Genomic DNA, 18,449 nt, shown 5'->3' with positions numbered 1-18,449 from the left:
CTACAACCTATTTTTTCCAGCGTTTTTCTCCACCGGCTTTCTCAATTTAAGGAAGTGTGAAATGCCAAAACGGGAAAATGAAATGTTGATAAAATTCAAAGTGACAAGCAAAGCGAAGAGAGACGATAATATGGATTATATCCAGCCAGGATTGGAGGAAAAGTGACATTTCCAAGGTCTAAACAGACGAAAAGTCCTTCCATCGGGGGAATAAATGTACTGTGATGTCACCATAACAAGACACAATATACAGTAAAACCTTGGTTTGAGAGTAACTTGGTTTGAGAGCGTTTTGCAAGACAAGCTAAATTTTTAAATAGATTTTGACTTGATATACAAGCGATGTATTGATATAAGAGTAGCGTCATGTCACAACTGAGTACAAAAGAGAGGCGCCTCCAAGTGTAACAATAGTTACATGTAATGGCCCGGATTCACAAAGCACTTACGCCGACGTATACCGAGATACGCCGCGTAAGTGTAAATATGCGCAGTCGTATCTCTGCGCCGTGCCCACAAAACTAGATACGCCTGAAAATAGGCTTTCTACGACCGACGTAACTTGCCTACGCCGTCGTATCGTGGGCGCATATTTACGCCGGGCGCATTTGCCGCTCCCATAGATTTTCTATGCACATGAGGCAGATACGCCGATTCACAAACGTAGTTGCGCCCGGCGCATCATATACGCGGTTTGCGTAAGTCGTACGTCCGGCGTAAAGTTATTCCCCATATAGGAGGTGCAACTCATGCAAAGGTATGGACCAGGGAACACAAGCCGTCGTATCTTTTGTCGTTTACGTTGTACGTGAATATGACTAGGCGTAGGTTACGTTCACGTCGTAGGCAGTGATCCAACGTATCTTAGGCAGTTGTTTCAACGTGATTCTGAGCATGCGCACTGGGATGCGGCCACGGGACGGCGCATGCGCCGTTCATTTGAAGTACTTCTATGGCGCTTGGCCCATCATTTGCATGGGGTCACGCCTCATTAGTATGGCTCATGCCCATTTCCACCTAGGCTGGCTTACGCCGAGGGAACCCAGCGTATCTTTAAGAGCGAGTGGGAGCAGGTGCTTTGTGAATCCAGTGCTTGCCTCTGTGCGCTGCGCCGGCGTAGCGTAAAAGAGATACACTACGGCGGCATAAATATGCGCCAATGTCTGTGAATCCGGGCCAATGAAGGTACAACATTTAGAAACACACATGATGAGTGAGTCTCTGGTTAATGCCCACCCACACACACACACACACTAGTCAGATGCTAGCCCAGCTCACATGCTGTGTAATGTGAATAAATAATTCCAGACAGCTGCACTTCCAAAAATCCTTTTATTGAAGCTTCATATGACAAGTGGTTGACAGATGGAGCAGGGGACAAAGAGGTAGACGCGTTTCGTGCAAATATCAATAGTCATTGACTAAGCACTGATATTTGCGCGAAACGCGTCTGTCATGGACTTTGGAATGCTGAAGTGTTTCTACTTGAAATCTGTTACACAGTGGGGGGTCTGAGCAAGGGTCTTGTTACAGCGTCTACCTCTTTGTCCCCTGCTCCATCTGTCAACCACTTGTCATATAAAGCTTCAATAAAAGGATTTTTGGAAGTGCAGCTGTCCGGGACTATTTCTTCACATATAAACTGAAGGACTTATGAATAAATGGTTGTGGAACGAATCATTTGAGTTTCCATTATTTCCTATGGGGAAATTTGCTTTGATATACAAGTGTTTTGGATTACAAGCATGCTTCCGGGAACAAATTATGCTCGCAATCCAAAGTTTTACTGTATAGAGAAATCAAACAGCTTTGACTTTTTTTTTTTTTTTTTGTAGGTGATACAATGACAAGCTTTCCAACGACGCAACGACGCTTACGAAACGCGTAGAGGCTTCTGGGTAAACTGTACAGGTGGAATTGCGTCACGTGGAACCTCCGGATGCTGAACCGCTTAGCAACCGAGGCGTGGAGCGCACGCCGGCGGAAAGTACAGATCGTTCGCTGAGAACGGTAACGCTGGATAGACTCGTGCCGGTCGGATAGGCACAACACTATGGGCCAGATTCACGAAGCAGATACGACGGTGTATCTCAGATACACCATCGTATCTCAGCTTTTTTCAGGTCCTATCTATGCGCCTGATTCATAGAACCAGTTACGCATAGATAGGGCTGAGATCCGACAGTGTTACACTGTGTTACACTGTCGGATCTTTTTTTTGATTTAAAAATGGCGCCGGGGGCGTTCCCGCTGATTTACACTGAATAATATGTAAATCAGCGAGATACGCGAAATTCACGACCGTACGCGGACCCGACGCAGTGTTCTTACGTCGTTTCCGTAGCGCGGTACCCGTCGTATACTTACCCCTGCTAAAAGCAGGGGTAAGTATTGTTAAGTATAGCCGTCGTTCCCGCGTCGAGTTTGAAATTTCCTACGTCGTTTGCGTACGCCGATTCACGAACACGCGCGTCGCAAGTCTAGCTCCCGTCGCAACCACTGACGTCCTATTGACGTCAGTGGGAGCAATGCACGCCGGGAAATTCCCCGGACGACGCATGCGTATTTAAATCGGCGCGGGAGCGCGCCTGATTTAAATATGACACTCCCCTAGCCGCGGAATTTGAATTCCGCTGGGGGATTTAGGATCCGCCGTCGCAAGTTTGGAGGTAAGTGGTTTGTGAATTAGCCACTTGCCTCCTAAACTTGCGGGAGCGGATCTTAATTCACGTAGAACGAGCGGATCTATTAGATCCGCTGCGCTACGTGAATCTGGCCCCTATGAGTGTAAACTTTTTATGATTTTTAATAAATTTATACTATTTTTGAACATACTACGCCATATTGAGTCCTTCCATTTTAAGAATCATTTCACCCCATTGAGAAAGGAATGCAGCAGGAGAGCTGCAAGGAAAGGAAAAGTCCATAATCTGGGAAACAACGTGTTGGTTATCCATATAGGCCAGGCATGTCCAAAGTCCAGCCCGGGGGTCAATTGCGGCCCGCGTTCCGGATAAATGCGGCCCCACTCATGGGCGTCCGCTGAAATTTTTTCAGGGGAAGGGGCATTTCCGCAGCGGCGATACACATTTAACCCTGTCTTCAAACGCTAGCAGAGGTTAAAGTCGCCCCGCTAGCGGTCGAATAGCGCAGCTAAAACGATGGTAAAGCGGCACTTTTTAGCGGCGCTTTACCAATAACGTATCCAGTTGGCAGTGTGAAATAGCTCTTGAGATAGTTCAGCTTCACTCCATGCCCATATAAATATAGCCAAGAGAATGTACAGACCCCCCCTTCAGCACAGACCCCTCCATTCAGCACAGACCCCTCCATTCAGCACAGACCCCTCCATTCAGCACAGACCCCTCCATTCAGCACAGACCCCCCCTTCAGCACAGATGGACCCCCATTCAGCACAAACCCCCCCTTCAGCACAGACGGACCTTCCCTCCCCCCATCCCATTCAGTACCTCAGATCAGCCATCAGCACGGCCGGGTCACAGCAGGTTCCCTCCCCCTGTGTGCACATAAACACTGGAGGTGGAGGCAGCTTCACTCTGCTCGCTGTGTCTGTGTGACATCCGGCCCGGGACCACTCAGACAGCCCGTGGCCGTGAGACTCTTCAACACCTTCTCGATTTTCCAGTGGGGGTCAATTGCCCCCACTTGCCCTATGGAGCGGACGTCCATGGCCCCACTGGTAATTTGTATATATCTCTCTTTTGTAGCCCCCAACGACTCCCCGAGCATCATGCATTCAGAGACTGCATTCGTGTAAATGGTGAAATTGCATTCATGGCACTTGTGAGGCTGCATTCATGGCAATGGTGAGGCTGCATTCAGAAGCTGCATTCATGGCAATGGTGAGGCTGCATTCATGGCAATGGTGAGGCTGCAGATGGGCACTGATTAGGCTGCATTGATGGGCAATGACCCTTATTTTGTTTCATAATTCTTTATTTAAAATTACATTTTTTTCCTGAAACTTTCCTCTTACAGTGAAGGTGCGTGTTATACACGATCAATACGGTATATCCAAATCCGAGCTCATCCTTAGAATCTTGACCACACACAGCCAAAAAGGCAAGAGAATTCTTGTTGGGCAATGTATTAGTTCATTTACATTTAATTGTAATGGTTCAAAGAATGTCATGCAGAATGGTCGGCCCTCACGCATGTTGACTTCATCAAATCTGGCCCTCTTTGAAAAAAGTTTGGACACCCCTGATATAGGCGACTACTATAGTTTGCTGTGGTGAGTGTTCATTTTGCAAATAGGTGGTGGTGACACAATGGGTGGAAGAGTCACTCGTTTTTGGTTCATTTAACATACGAAATCTGCAAACGTTTTTTTTTGAAGCGCAATGGACTTTTTATGCACTTTCACTTATCTGAACTTTTATTTCACTTATTGAAGTCATTTGTTTGAGCGCTTGTTTTTTGGTGTACACCGGTATTTACACTATATTATATGGCGATTTGACTTGATTTGCACGTTTTATATCATAAGGGATATATGCATAAGGGCTATTTCTTGTATATAATTGGCCCGGATTCACAGACAGCGGCGCACATTTATGCCGCCGTAGCGTATCTCCTGTACGCTACGCCGACACGGAGCGCAGAGAGGCAAGCACTGAATTCACAAAGCCAGTGCTGCCAAAACTGCGCTGGGTTTCCTAGGCGTAAGCCGGGGTAGGTGGAAGTGGGCGTGAGCCATGTAAATGAGGCGTGACCTCATGCAAATGATGGGCCGAGCGCCATAAAGATACGAATAACGTACTGCGCATGCGCCCCGTGGACACATCCCAGTGCGCATGCTCAGCATCACGTCGGAACTACTCCCTAAGATACGTCGGATCACTGCCTACGGCGTGAACGTAACCTACGCCTAGTAATTTTCACGTCCAACGTAAAATACGTCGGCTTGTGTTCCCTGGTGCAGCCCTTTGCATGGATGCTGCTGAGTTACACCTCCTTTATGGGGCTTAACTTTACGACGGACGTATGACTTTACGCGCACTGCGTCGGGCGCACGTACGTTCGTGAATCGCCGTATCTCCCTCATTTGCATACTTGAATAGAAAATCAATGGGAGCGCCACATGCGTCTAGTGTAAATATGTGCCCACTCTACGACGGCGTAGGCAAGTTACGTCGGTGGGATGAAGCCTGTTTTCAGGCGTATCTTAGTATGTGGGTCCGGCGCATAGATACAACGGCGCATATTTGCACTTACGCGGCGTATCTGGAGATACGTTGGCGTAAGTGCTTTGTGAATCCGGGGCATTTTTTGTATCTATTTATGCAAACTGCTGGTGTATCTATATTTATATTTATCTTTTACACAAACCTACAGGATCAGCGCAGTAGTAATATTATATGTACTTCTATAGACATATATATATTTTTTCTTTCGCGATACAATGACAAGGTTGGCGATATTTCAATGGCATCTCTATAAATGTAGGCCCCTTCATTGCTAACGTATCAGAGGAATATCAGCTCAGAAACAGATGGATTGTCTGCAACTGCTGAACTGCAAACTTACGAGACTCGAGGAGTCAAACAACACGCTGTGCTAATCATGCCCACACACACCACACAAAACATTTCTATATTAACCGCGCTGGCACCCAAATAAGAGCGCCTTTTACAATTAACTCCCAATCACCCGATGATTTTTCTCATACTTACTATTTACAGATTTATTTACAGTTGCAGTTAATAAGGTCGGCCTACCTGATATTTTATTTTTGGGTAGATGTTGATGGCATAGATTGCCCACTTGCCCCCCGTTTTAGAGAAATCTCCCTGCTGATGTTCTATCCTGTCCTGTTATCTGACTTTTATGCTGCACTCTGGTGATTGTGAAACAAATATAGGGCCAGATTCACGTTCGAGTTACGGTGGCGTATCTATTGATACGCCGCGTAATTTAAAAGCTGCGCCGTCGTATCTCTGCGCGGTATTCTGGGAACAAGATACGCCTGAAATATGGCTTCAGCTGACCGACGTAGGTCTTAGTACGCCGTCGTATCTTGGGTGCATATTTACGCTGGCCGCTAGGGGCGCTTCCATAGATTTACGCCTCGAATATGTAAATGAGCTAGATACGCCGATTCACGAACGTACTTGCGCCCGCTACGCCGTTTACGTTAGGCTTACGTCCGGCGTAAAGTTACCCCTGCTATATGAGGCGCAGCCAATGCAAAGTATGGACGTCGGCAAGCGTATCTTTTTACGTTGTTTGCTTAAGTCGTACGTGAATGGGGCTGTGCGTAGGTTACGTTCACGTCACAGGCATTGGGCCTGGCGTATCTTAGGGCGTAAATTCGACGTGATGCTGAGCATGAGCGCGCATGCGCCGTACGATCGGCACGTCATTTACGTGGGGTCACGGCTCATTTTAATAAAACACGCCCACCTCTTCCACATTTGAATTAGGCGGGCTTACGCCGGCCGATTTACGCTACGTCGCCGCAACTTACGGAGCAAGTGCTTTGTGAATACTGCACTTGCCTGTCTAAGTTGCGGCGGCGTAGTGTAAATAGGATACGCTACGCCCGCACAAAGATACGCTCTCCTACGTTAATCTAGCCCAAAAGGTTTAGTAGGAAGAGTGAGATGTGTCGGGTGGAGAGAACTAGGAGAAGGCCTGGAGGTCTTACCGGCGGCGGAGTTCCTGGGAAACACAGAGGCTGCCAAGTGGCACACAATGCCAGGATCTGCCCACAGACAAAGGGAGGTCTGGCTGCTGACATTTATCGCAGGTTACAGTTCTGTTTAAATGTTTTCCTAAAGTCAGGGGCAGAACATGAACAATAAAACGCTGTGCTATGAATGGCCATTTGCCGGAAAGTGGAACTATTTATTTTCTGATAAGGTCACATGTCAGAGAGATAACAAATCTGTATCTAACAACAATCATCACTGTGGTCTACCAGTACACAGAACATACGTGCTCCAACAGTGTACAGTACACACGTGGTCTACCAGTACACAGAACATACGTGCTCCAACAGTGTACTGTACACACGTGGTCTACCAGTACACAGAACCTTCCGTGCTCCAACAGTGTACAGTACACAAGTGGTCTACCAGTACACAGAACATGCGTGCTCCAACAGTGTACAGTACACACGTGGTCTACCAGTACACAGAACATGCGTGCTCCAACAGTGTACTGTACACACGTGGTCTACCAGTACACAGAACATACGTGCTCCAACAGTGTACTGTACACACGTGGTCTACCAGTACACAGAACCTTCCGTGCTCCAACAGTGTACAGTACACACGTGGTCTACAAGTACACAGAACATGCGTGCTCCAACAGTGTACAGTACACACGTGGTCTACCAGTACACAGAACATACGTGATCCAACAGTGTACAGTACACACGTGGTCTACCAGTACACAGAACATACATTCTCCAACAGTGTACAGTACACACGTGGTCTACCAGTACACAGAACATACGTGCTCCAACAGTGTACAGTACACACGTGGTCTACCAGTACACAGAACATGCGTGCTCCAACAGTGTACAGTACACACGTGGTCTACCAGTACACAGAACATACATGATCCAACAGTGTACAGTACACACGTGGTCTACCAGTACACAGAACATACGTGCTCCAACAGTGTACAGTACACACGTGGTCTACCAGTACACAGAACATACGTGATCCAACAGTGTACAGTAAACACGTGGTCTACCAGTACACAGAACATACGTGATCCAACAGTGTACAGTACACACATGGTCTACCAGTACACAGAACATACGTGATCCAACAGTGTACAGTACACACATGGTCTACCAGTACACAGAACACACGTGCTCCAACAGTGTACAGTACACACGTGGTCTACCAGTACACAGAACATGCGTGCTCCAACAGTGTACAGTACACACGTGGTCTACCAGTACACAGAACATGCGTGCTCCAACAGTGTACAGTAGACACGTGGTCTACCAGTACACAGAACATGCGTGCTCCAACAGTGTACAGTACACACGTGGTCTACCAGTACACAGAACATACGTGCTCCAACAGTTTACAGTACACACGTGGTCTACCAGTACACAGAACACACGTGCTCCAACAGTGTACAGTACACACGTGGTCTACCAGTACACAGAACATACGTGCTCCAACAGTGTACAGTACACACGTGGTCTACCAGTACACAGAACATGCGTGCTCCAACAGTGTACAGTACACACGTGGTCTACCAGTACACAGAACATACGTGCTCCAACAGTGTACAGTACACACGTGGTCTACCAGTACACAGAACATGCGTGCTCCAACAGTGTACAGTACACACGTGGTCTACCAGTACACAGAACATGCGTGCTCCAACAGTGTACAGTACACACGTGGTCTACCAGTACACAGAACATACGTGCTCCAACAGTGTACAGTACACACGTGGTCTACCAGTACACAGAACATACGTGATCCAACAGTGTACAGTACACACGTGGTCTACCAGTACACAGAACATACGTGGTCTACCAGTACACAGAACACACGTGGTCTACCAGTACACAGAACATACGTGCTCCAACAGTGTACAGTACACACGTGGTCTACCAGTACACAGAACATACGTGATCCAACAGTGTACAGTACACACGTGGTCTACCAGTACACAGAACATGAGTGCTCCAACAGTGTACAGTACACACGTGGTCTACCAGTACACAGAACATACGTGGTCTACCAGTACACAGAACATACGTGCTCCAACAGTGTACAGTACACACGTGGTCTACCAGTACACAGAACATATGCGGTCTAACAGTGTACAGTACACGCGTGGTCTACCAGTACACAGAACATACGTGATCCAACAGTGTACAGTACACACGTGGTCTACCAGTACACAGAACATGAGTGCTCCAACAGCGTACAGTACACACGTGGTCTACCAGTACACAGAACATGAGTGCTCCAACAGTGTACAGTACACACGTGGTCTACCAGTACACAGAACATACGTGCTCCAACAGTGTACAGTACACACGTGGTCTACCAGTACACAGAACATACGTGCTCCAACAGTGTACAGTACACACGTGGTCTACAACATACGTGCTCCAACAGTGTACAGTACACACGTGGTCCACAGAACATATATGGTCTACTCCAACACAATACACATGTGGTCTACCAGTACACAGTACATGTGTGGTCTACCAGTACATAGAACATATATGTTCTACCAGTTCATGTATGGTCTACCAGTACACAGAGCATATGTGGTCTACCAGTTCCAGTAAGCATATGTGATCTTCTAGTACATATCATGTCTGCCAGTACACAGAACATATATGGACTACCCCAACACAATACACATGTGGTCTAGCAGTACACAGTACATGTGTGGTCTACCAGTACATGTATGGTCTACCAGTACACAGAGCATATGTGGTCCACCAGTTCCAGTGAGTATATGTGGTCTTCTAGTACATAGAACATATGATGTCTGCCAGTACACAGAACATATATGGTCTACCCCAACACAATACACATGTGGTCTACCAGTACACAATACACATGTGGTCTACCAGTACACAGTACATATGTGGTCTACCAGTACACAGGACATATGTGGTCTACCAGTACACAGTACATATGTGGCCTACCAGTACACAGTACATATGTGGTCTACCAGTACACAGGACATATGTGGTCTACCAGTACACAGTACATATGTGGCCTACCAGTACACAGTACATATGTGGTCTACCAGTACACAGGACATATGTGGTCTACCAGTACACAGTACATATGTGGTCTACCAGTACACAGGACATATGTGGTCTACCAGTACACAGAGAATATGTCTATCAGTACGCAAGAGCGCAGAAGGGCGGAAGCCGCCTGGATAAGAAGTCCTTCAGAAGACCGCCTCAACTTCTACAAAGCAGTAACTACACGATATCACAAGGAAATTTTCAAAGCCAAGAAACTTCACTTTTCCACGGTGATTAACAGCGCAATGAATCGCCCACGCGAACTCTTCAGGATGGTCACCCAGACCATGAATCCGGGATGTCTTGAAGTCCCCACTTCAGACACCCAAGAGTTCTGCAATGAACTATCGGATTTCTTCATCAACAAAATTGAAAAAATTCGGGTAAGTATTCGGCAAAACAATACTCCACTCAGCCCCCTCTTCAATCAAAACACCGACGGAACGCCTCTACAATCAACTAAGTTCACTTTGGAACCCATCTCCATTGATACCACAAAAAAATTCATTGGTGCGCTGCGCAACAGCACAGCACCCAATGACATCATTCCCACCAAGCTACTGAAGGAATGTGCCGACATCCTGGCGCCTCCGATCACACAGCTTATAAATCAGTCATTTAAGGAAGGCATAGTGCCTTCCCTGCTGAAAGAGGGCACAATCCTGCCGATCTTGAAAAAACCTAATTTGGATCCTATGGACCCAACTCACCGCCGTCCCATAACAGGTCTAAATGCTCTGTCCAAGATAATGGAGAAAGTGGTGGTAAATCAGCTGCAACAGCATCTGGATACCCACAACCTACTCGATCCATTTCAATCCGGGTTCCGTCCCGGACACGGGACAGAAACGGCCTTACTGAAAATATGGGATGATGCGCTCGAGGCCGCAGACGAAGGAGAATCGTGTCTCCTGGTTCTGCTGGACCTAAGCGCAGCCTTTGACACAGTAGACCATAAATTGCTACTGAGACGACTAACAGAAGTCGCCGGAGTCTCAGAAGATGCCTTACCATGGTTCTCCTCTTTTCTCGGAAACCGTTCACAAACAGTGAAACTGGGATCTTTCACGTCAGAAAAACGCGCGGTGCCATGTGGGGTCCCCCAAGGATCCCCCCTGTCACCGGTGCTGTTTAATATCTATCTTCGTCCTCTCTTTGATATTATCAGTAGCCAAGAACTACTCTATCACTCGTATGCAGACGACACGCAGTTGTACTTTCGCATCTGCCAAAAAAAGGATCATCATCTCAGATTAGAGAAATGTCTCTCTTCAATAGAAAACTGGATGACTAAGAGTTATCTCAAACTCAATAGCGCTAAAACAGAACTCTTTATGTTCAATGCCAGTCGGAAGAGACAACCGACAACTAACTGGACACCTTCGCCCATCCTGGGTCAGACCATCTCCCCTAGCTCCAAAGTCAAAAGTCTAGGAGTCACGTTTGACACCTTCATGACAATGGACGCACAAATAGGGTCAGTAGTCAGCGGGACGCACCATTTGATGCGCCTTCTACGCAGACTTATTCCATTTATTCCCAAAGAAGACATAGCAGTCGTGGTGGGAACAATCGTGAATTCCAGACTGGACTATGCAAATGCCCTTTACCTCGGGCTCCCCAAGTACCAAATCGCTCGTCTTCAAGTCGTACAGAATACGGCCGCTAGACTTGTGACTGGGAAAAAATCTTGGGAATCAATCTCACCTTCGTTGAGATCCCTTCACTGGTTGCCAGTGAAAGACAGAATTGCATTCAAAGCACTCTGCCTGACACATAAGTGCATCCATGGGAAGGCTCCTCGATATCTTTGCGACAAGATCAAAACGCACAATTGCAACCGCATTCTGCGATCCACCGACCAAAATCTGGTCAAGGTTCCTAAAACCAAATACAAGTCCAAAGGAGAAAGAAGGTTTGCTTTCCAGGGCCCCAGGCTTTGGAATGCTTTGCCAACCAGCATTCGGTTGGAGCAAAACCACCTGTCTTTCAGAAGGCAGATCAAAACCCTGCTTTTCTGAAAGGCATGAGACACTAACAACTAGCGCCCAGAAGCGATTCAGTTCGCATGTGCCGCGCTATATAAATTTTTCATTCATTCATTCATTCACATGTGGTCTGACAGTACACAGAACATAGATGGGTATACAGGTACAGTCTAACCGCATATAAAAATAAGCCAGCAATAACACTGTTATATTATTGCAATATGAGATCACAATGGGATTGTTTTACTGCATCACATTGAATATGAATACTTGTAAGGAATGATTAGATGGCGGTCTATGTAAAATAATGCTGTACAGACCCCTAACCACTGATCTGGTTATTATTCCATACATACTATCTGGAGACATAAGCTACTGTCAAAATATTATGAATTGTTTTATGTCAATATATTATGTTTTGTTAAAACTGAAAAGTATTATGTAACACACAAAACAAACTAAAAATGTGATCCCTGTAATACCCCTGAGTGAGAGAAGCCGGTGATCTGCCGATATGGTTCCGGCTATCGTGAAAGTTCACGATAGCCGGAACCATATCGGCAGATCACTGGCTTCTCTCACTCCTGTGATACAGAGGGGGGTCATTTACTAAACCTGGAGAGTGCAAAATCTGGTGTAGTTGTGCATAGAAGCCAATCAGCTTCCAGGTTTTATTATCAAAGCTTAGTTAGAAGTTAGAAGCTGATTGGTTACCACTTACCATGCACAAATTCTGAGTGCTCCAGCTCTATTCAATCTCCCCAATGTAACATCTGATGCTCTAATGCCCCTCAGTAAGCAAAACCTGCCAGAAGCACTACAGTTCTGTTATTACAATGTAACATCTACTTACTGTAATGCTGGAGCCAGACCTACTACTGCTATTATATTACAATGTAACATCTACTTACTGTAATGCTGGAGCCAGCAGACCTACTACTGCTATTATATTACAATGTAACATCTACTTACTGTAATGCTGGAGCCAGTCAGACCTACTACTGCTATTATTTTACAATGTAACATCTACCTACTGTAATGCTGGAGCCAGACCTACTACTGCTATTATATTACAATGTAACATCTACTTACTGTAATGCTGGAGCCAGCAGACCTACTACTGCTATTATATTACAATGTAACATCTGATTGCTGTGAGTGGAACCTGCGAGAAGTACCACTATTATGGCATTACAATGTAACATCTGATTGCTCTAACACCCCTTAGTGATTTAAATCTGCAAGACATACCACTTCTATGGTAATACAATGTAACAACTGATGGCTCTAATATTACTCAGTGAGTGGTTGCTATTACAATGTAACTAATCTGATTGCTTTGAGTGGAGCCTTCAATAAGTACCACTGGTAATGATTACAATGTAACATCTGATTGCTGAAAGTGAGTGAAGCCTGCAACATGCACCACTGCTACCGTATTACAATGTAACATCACTGAGTGAAGCTTGCAATAAGTATCACCTCTATTGTATTACAATGTAACTTCTGATTGCTGTAAGTGAGTGAAGCCTGCAATAAGTACCACTTCTACTCTATTACAATGTAACATCTGGTGGCTGTGAATGGAGCCTGCCAGAAGAAACACGGATACTGTATTACAATGTAACCTCTCTGAGTGAAGCCTGCAATAACTATCACTTCTATTGTATGACAATGTAACTTCTGAATGCTTTAAGTGAAACCTGCAATAAGTACCACTGGTAATGACCACAATGTAACATCTGATTGATGTAAGTGAGTGAAGCCTGCAATAAGTACCACTGCTGTTGTATTACAATGTAACATCTGGTTGCTGTGAGTGAAGCCAGCAATGATTACTGCTTCTACTGTATTACAATGTAACATCTCTGAGTGAAGCCTGCAATAACTTTCATTTCTATTGTATGATAATGGAACATCAGATTGCTGTAAGTGAGTGAAGCCTGCAATAAAGTACCATTGCTATTGTATTACAATGTAACATCTGATTGATGTAATTGAGTGAAGCCTGCAATAAAGTACCCCTTCTACTGTATTACAATGTAACTTCTGATGGCTGTGAATTGAGCCTGCCAGAAGAACCACTGCTACTGTATTACAATGTAACATCACTGAGTGAAGCTTGCAATAAGTATCCCCTCTATTATATTACAATGTAAATTCTGAATGCTTTGAGTGGAGCCTGCAATAAGTACCACTATTAATGATCACAATGTAACATCTGATTGCTGTAAGTGAGTAACTCCAGCAATAAGTACCACATCTATTGTATCACAAGGTAACATCAGATTGCTGGAAGTGAGTGAAGCCTGTAAAAAGTACCATTGCTATTGTATTACAATGTAACAACACTGAGTGAAGCCTGTAACAAGTACCATTGCTATTGTATTACAATGTAACAACACTCAGTGAAGCTTGCAATACGTTTCATTGCTATTGTATTACAATGTAACATCACTGAGTGAAGCCTGCAATAAGTACCATTGCTATTGTATTACAATGTAACATCACCGAGTGAAGCCTGCAATAAGTAGCACTTTTATTATATTACAATGTAACATCACTGAGTGAAGCTTGCAATAAGTACCATTGCTATTGTATTACAATGTAACATCACTGAGTGAAGTCTGCAATAAGTACCATCGCTATTGTATTACAATGTAACATCACTGAGTGAAGCCTGCAATAAGTACCATTGCTATTGTATTACAATGTAACATCACTGAGTGAAGCCTGCAATAAGTAGCACTTTTATTGTATTACAAGGTACCATCTGATTGCTGGAACTGAATGCACCTGCCATAAGTACCATTGCTATTATATTACAATGTAACATTGGATTGCTGTAAGTGTGTGAAGCCTGCAATAAGTACCATTACTATTATATTACATTGTAACATCTGATTGTTGTAAGTGAATGACACCTGCAATAAGTACCATTGCTATTATATTACAATGTAACATCTGATTGCTGTGATAGTTAAGCAACATAAACTTGTCTAGCACACACACACACACACTGCCAACAACCTGAGCTGACCTGTGTGTCCAGCTGTTGCAGGTGTCTCAGTGATCAGTGGGTGATCAATGGGTGATCAATGTGTGATCAGTGGGTGATCAGTGGGTGATCAGTGGGTGATCAATGGGTGATCAGTGTGTGATCAATGGGTGATCAGTGGGTGATCAGTGGGTGATCAATGGGTGATCAGTGTGTGATCAATGGGTGATCAGTGGGTGATCAGTGGGTGATCAATGGGTGATCAGTGTGTGATCAATGGGTGATCAGTGGGTGATCAGTGGGTGATCAATGGGTGATCAGTGTGTGATCAATGGGTGATCAATGGGTGATCAGTGGGTGATAAATGGTTGTCAGAGGCTTTCCAGGAAAAGTTTATGTGAAGTTGTGCTGGTAGAGCAGTGGGGAGGGAAGGGTTGGCAGTGTAGAGGGTAAGCAGTGTAGAGGGTAAGCATTGAGTTAGGTTGGCAGCAAGGGGCACTTACCCTTTGGTTCTTCCATCAGCTCTGCTGCTTGGTGCTCAGCCTGTGCCTTCTGCAGTCTCACTGAGAGATGCACATGAGACTTGCCTATTTAACGGTCCATGCCTGTGGGTGGACTCTTGTGTAGCGCTGACATGGAGGATCGCGGTGACAGGAGGTCAGGAGGAGGAAGACACACACAGACAGAGGGCCCTGGCTGCTGCTGCAGCTCGGAATTCCAGGGCGATCCCCCCCCAGCAGGATGGCTCAGGATGGATGAGCGATCAGCATGTCTGACTCTTCAGCCTCCCCTGCACACTACATGGAATCCTCAGCCTGGTCTGCAGGCACAAGGAGCTCATTCTTCATCCTAGGAAGCGGCTCCGACTCTGGAAAGAATACATATGAGCAGGGAGAGGGAGAGGGAGAGCCTGTGTTCTTAAAGAGCCAGCCCTTCCCTGCCAGCAGCAATGCACAGTCTCATCAGATCACCTTTCAGCTGCTGCTGGTGACAGCTCCGGCCAGCTCCGGCAGCAGGGCTCAGCAAGGCTCTGCTGGAAGCTCACACGGTCCTCCTTGTGTCTGTCCATTCCGGGCTCCTAGGTGTGTGTGCCGCTAAAAGGTATTCCTTTTCCTGGGATTGCTACATGACCAGGTGTTGGAGAGTGGTAGGTTGCTCATGGGACCCAAGCAGGTTGGCATGGACCTATCTATCCCTTACCGTGTCTGTTTTGCTTGGTGGGTAGATTTTTATTTTATTTATTTTTTTGTAGAAAAGAAAACATATTTTATAGGAAATTTAAGAGGCTACTGTCGGAAACTGAGGTAGGGGGCAGCACTGAGAAGGAGGGAGCAGACCCACATATACTGTAGTGACCAACTGTCCTTTTTTTGGAGGGACTCAGCCTTCTGTTCCTCTTTTCTCCTTGGTTGTCCCCCTTTTTGGTCTTGCATAGACCCCTTCATAGAAATTTAGGATTATTGCATTTGTTATCAGTTCAGCCCCAAACCTTTGGATGAGCCCCAATGCATGCATTTTCAGATCTTGGATCGCCCCCAAATCCTGCACCTTCAGATCTCAGGTCAGCCCCAAATCCTGCACCTTTATATCTCAGGTCAGCCCCAAATCCTGCACCTTTATATCTCAGGTCAGCCCCAAATCCTGCACCTTTATATCTCAGGTCAGCCCCAAATCCTGCACCTTTATATCTCAGGTCAGCCCCAAATCCTGCACCTTTATATCTCCGATCAGCCCCAAATCCTGCACCTTCAGATCTCAGGTCAGCCCCAAATCCTGCACCTTTATATCTCAGGTCAGCCCCAAATCCTGCACCTTTATATCCCAGGTCAGCCCCAAATCCTGCACCTTCAGATCTCCGGTCAGCCCCAAATCCTGCACCTTCAGATCTCAGGTCAGCCCCAAATCCTGCACCTTCAGATCTCAGGTCAGCCCCAAATCCTGCACCTTCAGATCTCAGATTAGCTCCATATGCATTTACCTTCAAACCTCAGATCAGCCCCAAATCCTAAACTTTCATATCCCAGATTAGTCCCAATGCATGCTCCTTCAGACCTCAGATCAGCCCCAAATCCTAAACTTTCATATCTCAGATTAGTCCCAATGCATGCTCCTTCAGACCTCAGATCAGCCCCAAATCCTAAACTTTCATATCCCAGATTAGTCCCAATGCATGCTCCTTCAGACCTCAGATCAGCCCCAAATCCTAAACTTTCATATCTCAGATTAGTCCCAATGCATGCTCCTTCAGACCTCAGATCAGCCCCAAATCCTAAACTTTCATATGCCAGATTACACCCAATGCATGCCATTTCAGACCTCAGATCAGCCCCAAACCCTAAAATTTTGTATCTCAGATTACTCCCAATGCATGCTACTTCAGATCAAACCCAAATCCTAAACTTTCATATCCCAGATTACTCCCAATGCATGCTCCTTCAGACCTCAGATCAACCCCAAATCCTGAACCTTCAGATCTCAGATTAGCTCCATATGTATTTACCTTCAGAACTCAGATCAGCCCCAAATCCTAAACTTTCGTATCTCAGATTAGCACCAATGCATGCTCCTTCAGACCTCAGATCAGCCCCAAATCCTACACTTTCATATCTCCGATTAGCCTCAAATCTGGCACCCCTGAATATCAGATCAGCCCCAAATCTGGCACCTTCAAACCTCATATAAGTTGTAATGTATGCACCTTCAGACCCTAAATCAGCCTCAATTCATATACCTACAGACCTCAGATCAGCCCCAATTCATGTACCTTCTGATCTCGTATTAGTCCCAAATCTTGCACTTTTATACCTCATATCAGCACCAATGCTGATGCTAAAGTTTAGACCATACATCAGCTTCAATTCATGCACCTACAGACCTCAGATCAGCCCCAATTCATGTACCTTCAAACCTCACATCAACCCTAATTCATGTACCTTCAAACCTCAGATCAGCCCCAATTCCAGCACTAACTGAAATGCAGGCATTTTACATCTATAACTGCTGCAGCTGGTGGTTCCACTAAGAGGAGGAAGAGAGTAGGCGGGCACTGCCGGGCAGGTGTCTTTACGTAATGATGTCTGCATCAGCATGTAGGCCTATGCTACAGCTGGAAGGAGAACTGCCACCTAACTGTCAGTGACATCATATGAGCCTGACTTTAAAACATCATAGAAGTGGGTAGGACATGGGCACAAAGGGCAGACAAGGCTTGTAATTATTAGTGGCAGTTTACAAAAAGAAGGAATCCACAGGAGGATGCTCTGGTTCTTTGAAAGGCCAGGCATGCTTGCCAAGTAATGATCTTGCTGGTGCCCCTGAAAATTACAATTTGTGCCCACCCTGACACCTGTGCCTTAGTTTGCCTATCCCTGGCTTAACCAATAATATATTGAATATTAATTCCTTATGCTCAACATAATTAGAGAGGCGTTTCCTTACCTACATGCTTTTTTCTAAAAAAGCGTCCCTTTCACCCATCCCAGAATGTTAGGGTATCCATACCAGGTAGTCTTTTTACTGTGTCAGCTATACAGTGTCAGGGTTGTAATGGTGTCTGCTATACAGCATCAGAGACTTTACTGTGCCACCTGTACAAGGCCGGGGTCACTACAGTGCCTGCTAAACAGGCTCATGGTCTTTGTGGTGTCTTCTATACAGTGCCAGGGTCCTTAATATTCCTCCTACTGTA

The 18,449-nt window shown here is 45.7% G+C and overlaps 1 protein-coding gene across 1 annotated transcript in view; it reads right to left on the bottom strand.

The window, feature by feature from the left end:
• The window catches only part of ENTPD1 (ectonucleoside triphosphate diphosphohydrolase 1), a 182,973-nt gene extending 167,314 nt beyond the window's left edge, over positions 1-15,659 (bottom strand). The window contains exon 1 of the mRNA XM_040361453.1: positions 15,265-15,659. Within this exon, the coding sequence (XP_040217387.1) occupies positions 15,265-15,280 (16 nt within the window). The 5' untranslated portion in view covers positions 15,281-15,659. The remainder of the gene's footprint in view (positions 1-15,264) is intronic.
• Positions 15,660-18,449: the final 2,790 nt, after the last annotated feature.

This window comes from Rana temporaria, chromosome 8, assembly GCF_905171775.1.
Source record: "Rana temporaria chromosome 8, aRanTem1.1, whole genome shotgun sequence".
Taxonomy (NCBI): domain Eukaryota; kingdom Metazoa; phylum Chordata; class Amphibia; order Anura; family Ranidae; genus Rana; species Rana temporaria.
The sequence above is the reverse complement of the archived record's forward strand: the minus strand, read 5'-3'. Positions and strand labels throughout refer to the sequence as shown.